Source organism: Heptranchias perlo, chromosome 4 (genome assembly GCF_035084215.1).
Source record: "Heptranchias perlo isolate sHepPer1 chromosome 4, sHepPer1.hap1, whole genome shotgun sequence".
Classification (NCBI taxonomy): domain Eukaryota; kingdom Metazoa; phylum Chordata; class Chondrichthyes; order Hexanchiformes; family Hexanchidae; genus Heptranchias; species Heptranchias perlo.
This window is the reverse complement of record NC_090328.1, coordinates 131,011,722-131,030,569: the sequence shown is the minus strand read 5'-3', so window position 1 is coordinate 131,030,569 and position 18,848 is coordinate 131,011,722. Positions and strand designations below refer to the sequence as shown.

At 41.8% G+C, this 18,848-nt stretch overlaps 1 protein-coding gene across 6 annotated transcripts in view; it reads right to left on the bottom strand.

Annotated features, from left to right (window-relative positions):
- Positions 1–3,861: 3,861 nt before the first annotated feature.
- LOC137321285 (lysine-specific demethylase 4C-like) overlaps positions 3,862–18,848 on the bottom strand; it is a 408,143-nt gene continuing 393,156 nt past the window's right edge. For all 6 annotated transcript variants that reach the window (XM_067983644.1, XM_067983641.1, XM_067983643.1 and 3 more), the window contains one exon: positions 3,862–5,099. In XM_067983644.1, coding sequence (XP_067839745.1) covers positions 4,929–5,099 — 171 coding nt within the window. In that variant the 3' untranslated portion in view covers positions 3,862–4,928. The remainder of the gene's footprint in view (positions 5,100–18,848) is intronic.

Below are 18,848 nucleotides of genomic sequence, written 5' to 3'. Positions count from 1 at the left end.
TTATCGAGTAAAACTATAAATGAACAGTGGGAGACGTTCAAAAGTTAATTTATTTTAATACAGGACCAGTGTATACCCCGAAGGGGCAAGAGCTGTACTTACCAAATAAAACAGCCATGGTCATCAAGTTGTGAGAGATAACATAAAACTAAAGGAAAGAACGCACAAAAATGCAAAGAATAGTGTAGATCCAGGGGACTGGGAGAGATATAAAGAACAGCAAATGAAGATAAAAAAGATAGTAAGAGCTGCAAATAGGGAATATGAAAAGAAACTTACAAGGGATATCAAAATTAACACAAAAGGTTTTTACAATTATATTAGAAGAAAAAGGGTAGTCAAGGGTAATGTGGGCCCTTTAAAAACAGATGTGGGTAATATTGCAAATGAAAATAAGGAATTGGCAGACTTGTTGAATAATTACTTTGGGTCAGTCTTCACAGTAGAGGAAGAGGATAATATACCTGACATTCCAGGGAAACTAATAATGAATCAGGGACTGGAACTCACTGAAGTTAAAGTAAGCAAGAAAATAGTATTAGAAAAAATAATGGCACTAAAGACTAACAAATCCCCAGGTCCTAATGGTTTCTACCCCAGGGTTGTCAAGGGAGTAGGTAAGGAAATTGTAGATGCTTTAGCCATAATCTTTCAATGCTCTCTCGATTCAGGAATTGTCCCTTTAGATTGGAAAATTGCAAATGTAACTCCATTATTTAAGAAAGGTGAGAGAGAAACCTGGAAATTATAGTCTAACATCTCTTGTGGGGAAGTTATTAGAATCTATAATTAAGGACTGAGTACTTAGGGAAATTTGAGCTGATTAGAGAGAGCCAACATGGATTTGTAATGGGTCGGTCATGTCTAACAAACCTAATTGAATTTTTGAGGAAGTAACTAAAGTAGCAGACGGGGGAATGTCTATGGATGTAGTTTATATGGACTTCCAGAAGGCATTTAATAAGGTTCCACATAAGAAACTGTTAGATAAAATTAAAGATCATGGAATTGAAGGCAACTTATTGACCTGGTTAGGAGATTGGTTAGGCGGTAGAAGCAGAGAGTAGGGATAATGGGTATGTAATCGAATTTGGAAGTGACTATTGGTGTCCCACAAGGGGCCTCAACTATTCACTATATTTATTAGTGACTTAGATAACACTTTGGAGAGCCATATATCCAAGTTCACCAATGTCAAAAAGATTGGTGGCATAGTAAGTAGTGTAGACAGGAGCATAAAATTACAGAGACATTGATAGATTAAGTGAGCGGGCAAAACTGTGGCAGATGGATTTCAACGCAGGTAAGTGTAAGGTCATCCATTTTGGACCAAAAAAGTATAGATCCAAGTATTTTTTAAACAGTGAAAAGCTAGGAACAGTGGAGGTCCAAAGAGATTTAGGGGTCCATGTACACAGATCACTAAAATGTAGAAGTCAGATACAAAAAAAAAAATCAAAAAGGCTAATGATATGTTAGCCTTTATCACTAGAGGGCTAGAATTTAAAGGGGAGTTTGCTACAGCTATACAAAGCCCTGATTAGTCCACATCTGGAGTACGATGTACAGTTCTGGGCACCGCACCTTAGAAAGGATATATTGGCCTTGGAAGGAGTGCAGTGTCGATTCACCAAAATGCTACCAGGGCTCCAAGGGTTAAATTATGAGGAGAGATTGCATAAACTAAGCTTGTATTCCCTGGAAGGTTAAGGGGTGATTTAATTGAGGTTTTTAGGATTTTAAAAGGAATAGGGTAAATAGAGAAACTTCTTCCGTTGGTGAGGGAGTCTAGGACAAGAGGGCATAACCTTAAAATCAGAGCCAGACTGTTCAGGGGAGAAGTTAGGAAACACTTCTTCACGCAAAGGGTGGCTGAAGTGTGGAACTCTCTCCTACTAAAAGCAGTAGATGCTAGCTCAATTAATAATTTTAAATCTGATAAGATTTGTTGCTAGCCAAGGATACCAAGGCAGTTGGATAAGAGTTAGGATACAGTTCAGCTATGATCTCATTGAATGGCCTACTCCTGTTCCTCTGTTCAACAACGGAAGTCTGGATCTCTTTCTAGACCAATGGAGTGAAAGAGACATGGGTCGATGCCCTCACAGAAGGGCTCTGATACTGCAAAACAAGATGATCCAAAAGCAGAAAATGCATAAGCACATATTGAAAGAATGCAAAGTGATACTTGGTTACTTTACTCGGTAATGTAAAAGGGCACACCAAGCTGATATGTAGCATAAACAAACTCACCTGATATGGATTAAAAGGTTGAGAAATGCCTTCAATCGATCAGCACCATAGAGCAAAAGGATACCATGGTTGTGTAGAGTTTCACTGGGCAAAGGTTACTGTGATCACTGCTTATTTCTATAACACATGGAAGTCAAGGAATACTTCAGACTTGTTTTGAGTTTTCCTTCTACTTTCTATCATTAAGATTCTGAGGTAGCTAAGAAGCTTCTTTGGAAGAATGCCCCCTATGAAAAAGGACTCTGTGATTATTGAAGATCTATTGTAATATAAAGAAAAAAGATCTGCACTGCACTGAATGTTATCTTGCTCACAAAATATTTTGAATGCAATCTATTAATCTCGATTAAAAAATGTACTGAACTGAGATGGAAAAGGTTAAATCATAATGAGCAGATCCATTGGAATATAAACTATTATTATAAGCTGGATAGATTTCCTCACCAATTCCCCAAGTGTTTGCATTTATTCGATTGAGAAGTCCTGAGGGATTTTAGGAATGGGCAGGTTTATAGGAAAGCCTTTTTTCAGCATCCAGTATATTTTTCTTTAGTTTATACTTTTGGGTGCATTTCTTTTTTGGTCATGAAGGTGAGCAGTACTGAGGAAAGTAACACTTTTCCACTTTAAGCACCAGAAATCATCAACAAGCACTCCCAGGCCAGGTACTGTACAGGCCTGCTATAAAGTAAATCTCCCTCTGCTGTGCCCCAACAATCTTCCTTAATCTAAATTAATAAAAAATGTTCCACTTTCTATATCATCGCTGCGGCCTTTTCCTGTGAAATTGCCAGTTTGTGCCGTTCAGTTGTTGGCTCACCTCCACCAGGAATGTTTAACAGACAACTTGCATTCATATAAAGCTTTAATGAAGAATAAATAATCTCATGGACCTTCAGAACAGTGAGGGGCGACAAAAAAAACATTACAGCTGCCAAAAACTTTCATTGCATTAGTTTGGGCTAGATTTAAATTCAGGTCACACAGCCAAAAGGGCAGTGTGCAAACCTGCTGTGACACCTATTTGTCCCATATGGGTGATCAAACACAGTCTTGCATTATAAGTCCCTACTCTAATATTGAGCCGAATCATCCTCCATTTCTCCCTTGGTAAGCAGCCCCTTTTTCTAGATTTATATTTTCAAAAAGGTATAGAGGCATGTTTCAGAATATGATTCTTCTCAATGAAATGCTCCAAAGGTATGTTGCTAAGTGCTCTGAAAGGGGAGATCTTGATCTGAGAATACACTGAAAAGTATAAAGATTTAAATGTTTGTTGTTCAGGAGGTATATGAGCAATGGGGCAACGTGGCTTGAATTTTGTAGGAAATGCGGACCAACCTCTGGGAGATGCTGTGCAGAACGGTGTGAAGCACATTGCAATCAGTTTTAATTTCTTACGGCAAAACATGGCTTTATGTAGCCTATGAGAAGAACTGAGATAACACACTACAAAATATGGAAAGCACATACATTCTCAGTGGAAGGCAGCACACATTCTCCTAGCAGGAGCTTTAAATATAGTCGTGGACAAATAGACCCATTGTGCTGCAGTACTGTTGGACAAAATATTCAGCAGAATTGATTAATTCAAAAGACCAGAAGATGATCAGTGCTGCGGTTTTATTCTACTCTGCCCATTCATAAACTGTAGGGTATTTAAAGAGGAAAATTACATTAAATAACCATAAAATAACAATGATGCAGAACAGCTATAATACAGGAGCTCTGTATTCCTGGTTTTAAGAGAGCACTTCAAATGATTTGATCTTTACACACCTTTGCTATAATCCCCTCCAGTATAAACCCTTTTCCCTCAGTGGGGAGCACCCTCTCTCTTACTATCAAGTCGCTCACCTAAATGCACATTTTTTTTCTGCTAAAAGCAAAGGATTAAGAGAGGCAAGGCTTCTTACTAACACATCCTTAATATCTAATTCAGAAATGCTGTCGGATTCTTACAGTTTTTACCCCATTGGGAAAGCTGTTATCTAGATTTACAGAATAGAAAAGTGCTCTTGATAATTTAGAAATCCTCAGTTTTTGTTTTTGTAACTGATGAGAGTACCAAATAACATAAAATGTACTTGTTTGCAAACTATCTGTCGCTTATCTGTCTTTTATTAAATATATAAAAACCTGCCATCAGGTCGCAATGGATACTTTCTTTTTTGCAAAGTATGGCTGAATAAAAGGGAAAGAGACAAATTAAGTGATTCAGTAACAGTGTCAATAAAATTAAAAGGCTAAAAACAAGCACAACAATGCTACTGGAAACTGTAGCAATAATAATATAAAAAATATTTTAGTACACATAAGCATGTTAATTTTTTTTTAAAGGCCCAAAATAGGGACCTATTTTTGAGACACTTGAAAAATTATTCATTCATATCAGCAAAAGTCCTTGTTCTGAGAAGCAATATCCAGATATTTCTTCTTCCCTTTATGTTCTTCAAAAGAGAGGAGTTTGGGGGGGGGGGGGGGGTGGAGGCATTAAGTCTGTTATATGATAGAAATGGATTAACTTCAATCCTTCACTTTTGACAGAAAATATGTATTACGCTGTTGTATACTGATAAAGTTGCTGTCACTGTATCCAAAGCAGTTCTCAGGCCGACTTCTTATTCAATGTACTGTTCAAAATAGTTCTCCTCTTTTTGGCTGTCAGCATGATTTTATTGTCCTTGGCGGCAATGAGTTTGGAAGAAGTTTCCCAAGAATGTGCGATAACCAGGATCATCCACGTACTCATTCATGAATTTGGAGTTCAGGACCCGTGGGCGCTTCTTTGCCTGAACATTCTCGGTGGAAAACGTAGCTTCATAGCGCATGTCTGAAGCTGAAGACTAACAAACAAAGATACATTGTCACAAACGTGCAAACACTCAAAACATTAGTAATCCACACAAAGGCTCACTGTGCAGGTATGATGCTGTTTCACTTATCCTATCGCCTGCAATGCCAAACAAACTATCTGGGCTTAAATATCTATGCATTAGTGAAGAGAGTGGGATGTTTATCTGGTTGCAAATGTTGGGGTAATAGTCAAAGGGAGAACTGCTACTGAGCACAAGATTACTTCATTCAAATTAGGCATTTAGACCATTTTTAGCACACAAAAGATCTATTTTTCAGATATTATTGACGACACTCAATGCTCGACCATATTATTTCACACCAACAAAATTATCAAACACGTGCATAAATGTAATTTAAAGGCGAAGAATATTCAAACCCCTTTAGGAGATCATCTTGCAGAATTTGGACTCCATCCTGGGTGGAGTGCAACTTCAGTCTCAGGCATCCCTATTATGTTTTAAAAGTGCTCATTAGGGGCAAGCTGGTAGCAGGGACATAGATGGGTGTATGCAGTGTACGCCATTCATATACACCTTTTAATTCCCTGGGTGCTCCGCGCTCCGCCCCTCATCACTGCTCTCACTCCTGCTTCGCCAAGGGATGAAACACTGCTATGGGCAAGAATTCTGTGAGATAGGAGCAGGACAGTGGTGCTGAAAGGGGGTCGCTGTCAATGGGAATGGAGGGGGCAGGGAGAGGGAATGAAAGTTGTAAGCATGACCTGGGGGGGGGAGGAGTGAGGCAGAAGAGTGCTAATGTAAACTGGGGAAGACGAATGTCAGCATGAACTGAGGGAAGGGGAGAAGAGTGAACGGGGGGGGGGGAAGGGCGGAAGATGCTAGCATGAATTAAGGGTGGGGGGAAGGAGAGGAGAAAAGTGCCAGTGCAAACAGAGGGTGTCAATGTGAACTTGGGGGGGGGGGGGGGTGGGTGGTGGGAGATGGGAGAAAAGTAATAATGTGAACAGAGGGAGGCAAGAGAACTGAGAGAAAGAGAAGTACGCCATTTTGAAGTGACGGGTAAGAGTGCCAGCATGAACCGCAAAAGGATAGAAGAGTGCCGGTATATAAAGTTAGGGGAAACAAGAGTGCCAGTATGAGCTGAGAGGGGGAAGAAAGAAATGGGAAAGAGGTGAAGATCACCACCTTGAACTGAGAGGATAGGGGGGTGTGGAGAAGGTTGTGTCCGAGACCGTGCCTCCGAATCACCGTGACAACCACATGAACAAGTTATCAGATTCAGTAACAAGAGTGCACTAATACATCAGGGTATTCAAACTGCAGCTCACTGGCCACATGCACCTCCCATCCCGAGCCCTCAAAGCTCAGGCAAATATGACATATTTATACTTATATTTCTTCTTTCTGGATTATCCTGTTTGTGGGCCATTTAGTTCATAAAGGGTTGTTTTTAATACCGTGACATTATGGATAAATCCTGAATCAAAACACCAAGATCTGTTAGCGTCAGCAGCTTGAGGTGTACGCAAATTAATGGGAACATGGATTTAAACCTCGTATGCGCCGCCCAAGATTCTACGGTGTGTAGCTATTTAGCCCGAAAGAAAAAAGCTTCAGCACCCCTACAATTTATTCCCATAATAACCCCCAATTCTCCACAACAAATGAGGAAAAATTTCCAACAATTTTTGCCACAATGTTCCACTATACAAGTGATGGAATGTTGGGGTGTACTTCAGCTAAAATTATAACAAGCCCTTCTACACTTTCATTGCAACTATGTGCCATTATTTTTGACTTGTCTGCTTTCTTGAATTAATTGGTAGGTTTGTGCTGGTTTTCTAGGTTGCTATGCATGCTGTTGGTTCTGGCTGCTGTTCATACTAGACTATGCTCTGTGCTGCCAGTGGGAATTCTTGGAGTCATGTTCAATCAAGAACTCCTGTCTGTAGCAAAGAATCTGATCCTCGAATGAAGCAGCACCACTAAGTAGGAGACGCAGCTAGGATCAGCAATAAGGAGCGCATCAAGGAGTGTCTGTGAATCGGCGATTGAGAGGGGGCTGAAGAGAAAGATTGCATCTAAAAAAACCCAGTAAGAGTGATTAGAGGGAGAGAGTGAGAGAGTACCCCCCTCCCCCCCACAAGGAGGGAGGGGAGTGTTTCTGCGAAGGAGAAGAGGAGTGTGACTGGGGAAGTAATTTTTACAATTAAAAAAAAATCTCAGTTGGGACTGATAAAATATTTAAAGAAGTGGAATGTATCAGAATTAACATAAAAATTCTAAATCTTCTGATGACTACCTTATAAAAGAGAGCACCAATGGGCACTGGGGAGGGGAGGAAGAGAGGGAGGCATTTGGAAGTGTACAATTTTAAATCTTCTGCCTATACCCCTGTCTGGGAGTAGACATTTTGTGTAAAGCTCCTCAGTGATGTGACATCGTGATTTTTTACTGCTGCTCAAAATTCACCACTCACATTCATACTGTCTTAACAATAAAAATTCATGATGCATAGTTTACAACCCAGAAGACTAGCAAAAGCTGACACAGCCCCAAAAAGCTGACAACTCAAGAATGGCCAAGAATGTTACAGCTTATGTTACAAGAATGGCTTGTAACATAAGCTGTAGATAAATCAAACATCCCTTCATTTGTATTGGAGGAAAGAAACAGAAGTACATGAATGGGAAATAACAAATGTCGATGACATAAAATTATTTTCTATGGGGAAATTTTGATTCCCAGTATTTTAGAATCTACAATGAACTTGGGCGTTGTATTTTTTCCTGTCTAAAAAGGGCCATGCTGATTTTTGTTCAAAACTACTTTCTATCTGCCATTTGGGAATGAATTATTTTTCTTTATATTTTAAAGCTCCTTTCTTATTGCTGCAGCGAATAATATATTATTGAGAGGAAAAGGTTTTAATTTCTTTTTTAAAAAATATGCCTAACAGCAAATAAGACCTCATCTGGTCATAGGATCATTCTGGTCAGGCTGCAGGCTGCAAAATTAGATGCATTCCCAGGACATGCTCTCCTAGAAAATTTTGAATTTTTATGTTAAAAATTGGGCATTCTGGTTAATTTTTAAATTCTTTTATACTTCACAATTGATATCTTTCTAATATTATTAACAAAAGAAAAAGCAAAGTGACGTTTGGGTTTCAATAAATCAATCAGGTTATCATTTCTCCAAAAGGTATATGAACACTTTACCTCCCTCAGTTGACGGAGGCACTCTACCCCCTCTGGACCCAGTTCATAGAGACACCGTATCTCCTCTAACTTTCCACCCTGTTCACAGAGACACTATCTCCTCTTCCAGCCCTCCAAGTTCCTGCTGGCAATCTTCTTCCTTTCTCAGTTCTGGATAAACTCTTCTAACAGTCTAATCCCCCAGTTTATGGCATTATTCTCCTCTCATAAATTCAATCTGGCATTCCTCTCCCCTTCCAATCCAGTTCAAACTGTTACCAACCCCCCCCCCCCCCCCACCATTTCAAGTTGGCACTTTTTTCTCCCCCGTCCAACCGTCTGCGTTTAAGCTGGCATTCTCCTCCAACCCCCTCCCCTCTCAATTTATGCTGGCATTCCCCTCCGCTCCACCCACCACCAACTAAGCACCATACATAGCTACTCGTCTCTTCCCTTCCAAAGTGTCTCTTGGCTTCTCCAAAATACAGCCCTCCAAATTTCTGTTCCTGCAAGAATTCCCACCCATGGGACATTGTGGCTGAAATCACCTCAAATAGCATAACTTGTGTAGGAGCAGTGTCGAGGGGATTTGGTGGTGATAGTCATCTGTAGATGTGGACATACGAAGTGGACCCACAAAACGCAGATGGTTGGCATGAATAATGTTAAAAGAGGGGCCATTCCAACACAAAATCTCTTTCCAAGCCACCTCTAACCAGCACATCTAAAGCACGAAATAACAACAAAAAATGTCTGAGACATACCAATAAGTATACCTGTATCTTTCTTTATGATGTTTGGATTAAAGGGCTATTCAGTAGAATGCATTTTCCCCACTCACTTAACTATCCCCAACATGTGCTACACTGTAGAATGATTTTAAACCTCAGTCCAACAATGCCCATAGAATAGAAATTAATTAAACAGATCAGTTTAACTGAACACACTTTACATTTTCCAGACAGCTTCCTTTATCTTTTCTATTCCCTGGCTGGTTATGCCAATCAAACAATGAGATTTGTGCCCAAGGCAAGACGCATTCTTCCTACCACTTGTCAAAGGCAAGTGCAAGGTTATGTTAAAATACCTTTTACAGTGACCACATTTATCATTCAAACTAAACATTAAAGGAGTTTCTACATTTTCCTCCTGTATGTAGACCTTTATTATTACACGGAACAAAGAGGAGTTGTTATTGCCTGTCTACACCAGAATTGAGCCCAGTGGGACTACATTGCTCCAGAAACCAGTCCTAGAAAATGGAACTGAAGTTTGGAGTAACTATGCATTACACTAGTGTCCCACAGGATACACAGTAAGGGATAAAGAAGAATATAAACAACGAATACTGCACACAATGGTGCTCAAAATGAATGACCAAAGGGGTTGCATCAGTGGACACTATTGGCAAATTTGACGAGTGTTCTACTCTAATCGTTATCACTGGTGAATATCGCCACAGTATGTCTTACTAAAGCACGCAGGAGTAACGTGTAGCCTGTATAACAACTTGCATTTATATAGAATGGTTACAGTAGAGGGAGGCCATTCGGCCCGTCGAGCCCGTGCCAGCTCTCTGTAAGAGCAATCCAGCTAGTCCCACTCCCCCGCCCTTTCCTCATAGCCCTGCAAATTTTTTCCCTTCATGTACTTATCCAATTCCCTTTTGAAAGCCATGATTGAATCTGCCTCCGCCACCCTTTCAGGCAGTGCATTCCAGATCCTAATCACTCGCTAAGTGTAAAAAGATTTGTCCTCATGTCATCTTTAGTTCTTTTGCCAATCACCTTAAATCTGTGACCTCTGGTTCTCGACCCTTCTGCCAATGGGAACAGTTTCTCTCTATCCACTCTGTCTAGACTCCTCGTGATGTTGAACACCTCTATCAAATCTCCTCACAACCTTCTCTGCTCTAAGGAGAACAACCCCAGCTTCTCCAGTCTATCTACGGAACTGAAGTCCCTCATCCCTGGAACCATTCTAGTGAATCTTTCCTGCACCGTCTAAGGCCTTCATATCCTTCCTAAAGTGCGGTGCCCAGAATTGGGCACAATACTCCAGTTGTGGCCAAACCAGTGTTTGATAAAGGTTCATCATAACCTCCTTGCTTTTGTGCTCTATGCCTCTATTTATAAAACTCAGGATCCCGTATGCTTTTTTAACCGCTTTCTCAACCTGTCCTGCCACCTTCAACGACCTGTGCACATATACCCCCAGATCTCTCTGTTCCTGCACCCCCTTTAGAATTGTACTCTTTAGTGTATATTGCCTATCCTCGTTTCTCCTACCAAAAAAATCACTTCGCACTTCTCTGCGTTAAATTTCGTCTGCTACTTGTCTGTCTATGCCACCAGCCTGTCTATGTCCTCCTGAAGTCGGTCACTATCCTCCTCACTGTTCAGTACCCGTCCAAGTTTTGTTTTATCTGCAAATTTCGAAACTGTGCCCTGTACACCCAAGTCCAAGTCATTATTATATATCAAGAAATGTAGTGGTCCTAGTACCGGCCCCTGGGGAACATCACTGTATACCTCCCTCCAGTCTGAACAACAACTGTTCACCACCACTCTGTTTCCTGTCACTTAGCCAATTTCATATCCATGCTGCCACTGCCCCTTTTATTCCATGGGCTTCAACTTTGCTGACAAGCCTATCATGTGGCACTTTATCAAATGCCTTTTGGGAGTTCATATACACCACATCAACTGCATTGCCCTCATCTACCCTCTCTGTTACCTCATCAAAAAACTCTATTAAGTTAGTTAAACACTGTTTGCCTTTAACAAATCTGTGCTGCCTTTCCTTAATTAATCCACACTTGTCCAAGTGACTGCTAATTTATCCTGTATTATCGTTTATAAAAGCTTCCCCACCACTGAGATTAAACTGACTGGCCTGCAGTTGCTGGGTTTATCCTTACACTCTTTTGAACAAGGGTGTAACATTTGCAATTCTCCAGTCCTCTGGCACTATAAGTGCAGGCAATTGGGACTAGCTTAGTGGTATAAACTGGGCGACATGGACATGTTGGGCCGAAGGGCCTGTTTCCATGTTGTAAACTTCTATGATTCTACTACCCCCGTATCTAAGGATGCCCCTCAGCAACCTAGGATGCATCCCATCCGGACCTGGTGGCTTATCTACTTTAAGTACAGCCAGCCTTTCTAGTACCACCTCTATCAATTTTTAGCCCATCCAGTTTCTCAACTACCTTCTCTTTTATTGTGACTTTGGCAGCACCTTCTTCCTTATAGCGCCTTTAACGTAGTAAAATGTCCCCAGGTGCTGCACAGGAGCGCTATCAAACAAAACGTGTCAGTGAGCCACATAAGGAGATAGTAGGACAGGTCAAAGAGGCAGGTTTTAAGGAGCATCTTAAAGGAGGAGGGAGAGGTCCAAGGAGGGAATTTCAGAGCTCAGGGCCGCCAATGGTGCAGCAATTAAAATCAGGGATGCGCAAGAAGCAAGAATTAGAGGAGCGCAGAGATCTCGGAGGGTTTTAGGGCCGGAGGAGGTTATAGGGGTATAGAGGGGCAAGGCCATGAAGGGATTTGAAAACAAGGATGAGAATTTTAAAATCGAGGCGTTCCCGGACCGGCAGCAAACGTAGGTCAGCCAGCACAGGGGGTGATGGGTGAACGGGGCTTGGTGCGAGTTAGGATACGTGCAGCAGAGCTTTGGATGAGCTCAAGTTTATGGAGGGTGGAAGATGGGAGGCCAGCCAGGAGAGCATTGGAATTGTCGAGTCTAGAGGTAACAAAGACATGGATGACAGTTTCAGCAGCAGATGAGCTGAACCAGGGGCGGAGACGGGCAATGTTACGGGGGTGGAAGTAGGCGATCTTGGTGATGGAGCGGGGTATGTGGTCGGTAGCTCATCTCAGGGTCAAATAAGACGTCAAGGTTGCGAACAGTCTGGTTCAGTCTCAGACAGTGGCCAGGGAGAGGGATGGAGTTGGTGGCTAGAGAGTGGAGTTTGCAGCGGGGACTAAAGACAATGGCTTCGGTCTTCCCAATATTTAGTTGGAGGACATTTTTTGCTTATCCCGTACTGGATGTCGGACAAGCAGTGTGACAAATGAGAGACAGTGGAGGGGTCGAGAGAGGTGGTGGTGAGGTACAGCAGGGTGCCGTCAGCATACGTGAAATCTGACATTGTGTTTTCGGATGATGTCGCCAAGGCGCAGCATGTAGATGAGAAATAGGAGTGAGCCATGGATAAATCCTTGTGGGACTCCAGAAGTAACGGTGCAGGAGCGGGAAGAGAAGCCATTGCAGGTGATTCTCTGGCTACGACTGGATAGATAAGAACGGAACCAGGCGAGCACAGTCCCACCCAGCTGGACGACGGACCTTTACGAGACAAGAGTGTGTTTTATGCAACAATGCATATTTCTTCAGTGATTATGTTGAAATGCAAGAAATTCATTCTTGAAAATGTTCTTTACAGCAGTTTTTCTTATGCCCAATGAGATATTCAGAGATATAGGAAAAGCAATTTCAGGGCTCTTTACATTCCACAATTCCAATTTGAAAATGACACCAAGATTAAATACAAGATTTTTTTTGTTAAATGAAGATTTTAATAAAAGAAGAGGGGACAGGTTAGCGACCTGCTCATCGCCCCTTCCCAGTATCATTCTATAATTGGCCACTAGGAGCCATACAGCAGTCTGAGTAACTTTCCCTTTTCTCCCTGTGGTAAGCCACTGTGCTTGGTGTGGCACCTTGCCACTGTATCATTGTTAAGATTAGGAAACTGAAATAGCCTTTCCTGGGAACCAAACAGTCCTTGAGCAAGGATGTTCAGAATGGCAGTCACCTCCTCCTCCATAGTACCAAGTTAACCTCCCACAGCTACAAGGGATGCAGAATCAACTTACAATTTCACACAAGATGATGTGGGATTGCAAGATTTATCCTACTTATCTTTCTTCATTTTCTCTAATGTGATATAAGGATGTTACCTGTAGAAATTTAAAGACTGAAGGAATAGTTGAGGTTGAGAAATTGTTGTCCAATCATACTCTACAGGTAATTTTCTTTGGGTATAATAGTCACCTTAATAGTTTACTATCATTGTATAAATGCAGGTGAATTCCCTCATTCTTTAACTGTAGTTCAACCTCCACATTTAAATAGAAATGGCCTGCCAAAACATGGTGACAAGTCATCGTGGGGACAGATTCCTTTTAAGAAATTCTCACATTCAGATCAGGACCCCTCCCAAACAATTAATTCTACTACTGGAGCATTTTTATGAAAAAACTTCATTCCTTTGAGCACAGGAATCAGAATCTAGGCCTTGAGCCACAGTGACAACACTTTGAAACAACATACAAAACAAACCCCCCCACTAGGACCTCAAGTAACAAATGGGAAGCAAGAGATAAGCTGGGAGGGAGCTCTCCATGTGAAGGTTGTACAATCAAAGGTGAGGAAGGCCAATCCTAAAGCCAGATAATTAATCAGCTTCCTTATTTATTTATCCTACTTGTACAAATAAGAGTGTACCAAAGTAGGACAGAATTGACCGCAGGACACAGAAAACATAGATCTTGCAGCTAGCATGGAGCATCAAATCACAGAAACCCGCATCATTCTAAACTGTCAGGTCAACGTAGTGCTTGGAACAAGCACATACATTACGCCAGGTAGCTATCTTACAGATAGTTTTACGAGAAATCCTTTGCACTCATTCTTGGCCCACTCCCTTTCATCATTTATATGCTACCCCTTGGTGACATGATTTCAAAGCACAGAATCAGGCTCCACGTTCATGTTGATATGCCACCTTATTCTTCTGGTTCCTTTTTTGATTCCAAGGCCGTTACTGAACTCTTCAACTCCATCTGCCACCTCAGGGCAAGTCTGATAATGGAGAATCTGGATGTGCTGTTTAATCCTGAACTAAGTTTCCTTTCCCACATTCGCTCCTTCAAAAAAAAAAACCACCCTTCTTCCATCTTTGCGACATTACCAGCTTTCATCCTAGCTCTCCCACATAGCCTCAGAGATTCTGATCCATTCCTTTATTACCTCATGGCTTGACTTAGCTAATCTTGTCTTGATCAACCTTCCCTTCATACTGTCCACCCAACTGCAATTGGATCAGAATGTTGCTACCCGTGTTCTTGTCCGTTCAAAGCACCACAATTCCTTTACTCCTGTTCTCGCTAGGATTCACTGGCTACGCATGTCCCAGTGAATCAATGTCAAGATCCTTATCGGCACGATCAAATGCCTGCATGTGTTCACTCCACCCTAACTCAGTGACCTCCTTCAATCCGATGTCCCTGCTTGCACCCTTCACTCACACTGATCTACTTCCCATTCCTGCTCTCCTCACTCTATCGATAGGTGGCTACTCTTTCAGCCACTGGAACGTCTTCCTAAAATTCCTTCACTTTACGCCGTCCCCTCCCCCCTCTTAGTTTTCAAAAGCCTAGTAAGGACACTTCTTTAGAATTGATCTTTCAACGTCACACCTTAATTCCATTCTTTTCCCTCCCGCTTGGCACCCATTCCATTCTCTGATCTGTAAAGCACTCCGCGATGTCTTTCTGATGTGAAGTGCAATATATAAATGTGAGTTATTGCATGTTAGCCAGTGACAGAGCTATAGCATATGTAGAACGAGCTCTGAATTTCTCTAGTGTTTCTGTCTTGCCCAAGGAGGAACATAAGAAAATACGTTCCTCAACCAAATCCGCCTGCTCTTGAAAAGCATCGATGCAGATCGATTCGTCGTTAATGGTCAAAGCACTGCATCAAAGATAGAAAGTGGTGAGTACGGGGTCACTATAGTCTTTTAAAAGGAAACAAGAGAAGTTAACGAGAGAAGAGAACACTGCCATTTACAGGGGAGGGGAGGGGAGGGGCGAGGCGGGGAAGTGATAAGTTAGCTTAAATCGGGATACATGATAGGCAACTGTGGCCTCTTAGAGCTTGCTGGATTGCCTCAGGGAGTCAGAAAGGAATTTTCCAGAATTACCCACAGTTTTATTTTTGTCTTTCCCGGGATTACTAGGGGTTGAGACGAGGTTCCACCATCTGAATGGGTGAGCTCAATGGGCCTGATGGTCTTTTCTCACCTGTCTTTTTGTATGCTCATACCACCTGAACAGCAATGAGTAGGCCATTCTGGTTATTCAGTTACAGCTTGAGGCAATTGCATTAACTAAGGCCAAAGATTGCATCATTGCATACATAGGAATTTAACTTCTTTTACTTACAATAGCTACATTGCTTACTCTTGTTTCTCCCTGAAGAGTCAGTGAGCTATGTTCGTTAGTGGTGAACTCATCACCTTGTATTATTTAGCTACGGATAGGGTATTTCTTAGCCCTCATCCGTCCTCAAGATGATTTCCAACCTTCATTTGTCTCAAAAAGTTACTGTGCCAAAGTTTTCTTCCCGTCACTTAAAAGAAGCATCATTTAGTCAAGCATTAGCCATCTATATGGATAAAATAGAAGACTTTTGTCAATATAGGCATTTTTTTTTTAGATTCATCACTAAGCAATGTCTAGTACCTTGGTTAGTGGAGTATACCTCCTTATTTACGCCTTGACAGGGCAAATCACACTAAGGAAGGTTAAATCCCATCAATTTGAATAGTATCTACAGCACTTCATAGTCCAAAACATGGGGAGAATTTCCTTGTAAGCGGTCAATTCAGAAAGATAAAGCAATCTTTTCTTGGAAATAAGAATCCACTGACATGGTTTTATTTGCCTGGTTTTCACACCCCACACATTCCCCAGGAACACCTCAAGAGATCATTTCCTTTCCGGTGTGTTCCGCAGGACCAATTCGGTTATCACTCAAAGTCACCATACTGATGCAACATACTGCATTGTTCGGTATCTATTCTTATCCTTAGAACCTATTCCTAACCAGGTATTCACCTTGCTGGTTCTTAAGGGCGTAGCAACATAGGATCAGGAGTAGGCCATTCAGCCTCTTGAGCCTGTTCTGCCATTCAATCAGATCATGGCTGATCTGTACCTCAACTCCATTTACCAACCTTTGATTCATGTCCCTTAATACTCTTACCTAATGTAAGGAAATAGTTCATTCTTAATATTAATTTTTAGTTTTTGTCTGTTAAGGGAGTTTCCGTTAGAAGGCTGGAAATGTCAGTTTTGTTTCCAGTGAAATTGAATGTTGCCAGACAGAGGCTTCAGCTGATAAACATTCACCTACTTGTTTTCTTTGTCTAAGTCTCAGATATCTCAGCTGTCCTCCTAGGGATTAACTCCTCCAAGGACACATCCACGCAAGCCAAGTGATAACTCGCCGGTAGGAGTGTCTTGGGTCCCTGTAACTGTCTCCAGTTGAATGACTTAATTGGCAATTGAGTCAAGGTGAAGGCCTGGGGAGTGATTCTCGTTAAAACTGAAGACCAGCTAATTGAATGAGGTGATACTTGAATGATGCGGATTCTCATGTAGCCAGAGTGAAAGAAAGGTATTAAAAAGAGGGGTGTTAGAATAGATACTTCAGAATTCGATAAGGCCTAGCCAGCAGCTCCCTTTGAGCTCGAAACCTGTGATGCGGTGAATTCTCCGGTAATTTGTTTTAACGTAAGTGTCTCGAGCATATGTGTAATTATTATTAGTAATAGTTATCAGTAATAATAGTTATCATTGTATAGGTGTGGTTATTGGTAATAATAGTTATCATTGTATGCTTAATTCCTACGAAAGTCAATGAAGTCTTTGATCTCTATTATTTTGTAGAATAATTTATAAACTTATAAGAACATCCATTCCCTAACTATCTATCACAGTCTTGAAAATTTCAATTGACCCAGCATCCACAGTCTTTTGGGGGCGAGAATTCCAGATTTCTAGTACCTGTTATGAGAAAATCCTTCCTGATTTCACTCCTGAATGGCCTAGCTCTAATGTTAAGATTGTGCCCCCTTATTCTGGACTTCCCAACCGGAGGAAACAGTTTCTCTGTATCTACCTTATCGAATCCTTTTGTCATTTCAAACACCTCAATTAGATCACCCCTTACCCTTTTAAACTCAAGGGAATCAAAGTCAAGTTTATGCAATCTGTCCTCATAATTTAACCGTTTAAGTCGCAGTATCATTCTGGTGAATCTGCACTGTACCTCATGCAGCTCATCCAACACCAGCATATCCTTCCTGAGGTGCGATTACAATCCAGAACGGATTGCAGTACTCCAGATGGGATCTGACCAAGGCTCTGTACAAATGAAGGATAATTTCCACCCTTTTGTATTCCAGGCCCCTTGAGATAAAGGTCAACATTCCAATAACCTTTTTGATAACTTTTTGTACCTGTCCACTAGCTTTTAGTATTTTTTGTACCTGGACACCCAGTCTGACTAATTTGATTGAGTTTGACTAATTTGATTGAATTTTTTGAGGGGGTGACTAGGCGTGTGGATGAGGGTAACGCAGTGGATGTGGTATACATGGATTTCAGTAAGGCCTTCGATAAAGTCCCCCACAGGAGACTGGTCAAGAAGGTACGAGCCCATGGAATCCAGGGTGCCTTGGCACTTTGGATACAAAACTGGCTTAGTGGCAGAAGGCAGAGGGTGATGGTCGAAGGTTGTTTTTGTGACTGGAAGCCTGTGGCCAGTGGGGTACCACAGGGATCGGTGCTGGGTCCCTTGCTGTTTGTGGTCTACATTAATGACTTGGATATGAATGTAAAAGGTATGATCAGTAAGTTCGCTGATGATACAAAGATTGGTAGGGTGGTAAATAGTGAGGAGGATAGCCTCAGTCTGCAGGACGATATAGATGGGTTGGTCAGATGGGCGGAACAGTGGCAAATGGAATTTAACCCGGAAAAGTGCGAGGTGATGCACTTTGGAGGGACTAACAAGGCAAGGGAATACACAATGAATGGGAGGACCCTAGGCAAGACAGAGGGTCAGAGGGATCTTGGTGTGCAAGTTCACAGATCCCTGAAGGCGGCGGAACAGGTAGATAAGGTGGTAAAGAAGGCATATGGGATACTTGCCTTTATTAGCCGAGGCATAGAATATAAGAGCAAGGAGGTTATGATGGAGCTGTATAAAACACTGGTTAGGCCACAGCTGGAGTACTGTGTGCAGTTCTGGTCGCCACACTACAGGAAGGATGTGATCGCTTTGGAGAGGGTGCAGAGGAGATTCACCAGGATGTTACCAGGGCTGGAGCGCTTCAGCTATGAAGAGAGACTGGGAAGATTGGGTTTGTTTTCCTTGGAGCAGAGGAGGCTGGGGGGGGACATGATTGAGGTGTACAAAATTATGAGGGGCACAGATAGGATGGATACTAAGGAGCTTTTTCCCTTCGTTGAGGGTTCTATAACAAGGGGACATAGATTCAAGGTAAAAGGCGGGAGGTTTAGAGGGGATTTGAGAAAGAACTTTTTCACCCAGAGGGTGGTTGGAGTCTGGAACTCACTGCCTGAAAGGGTTGTGGAGGCAGGAACCCTCACAACATTCAAGAAGCATTTGGATGAGCACTTGAAATGCCATAGCATACAAGGCTACGGACCAAATGCTGGAATATGGGATTAGAGTAGACAGGGCTGATGGCCGG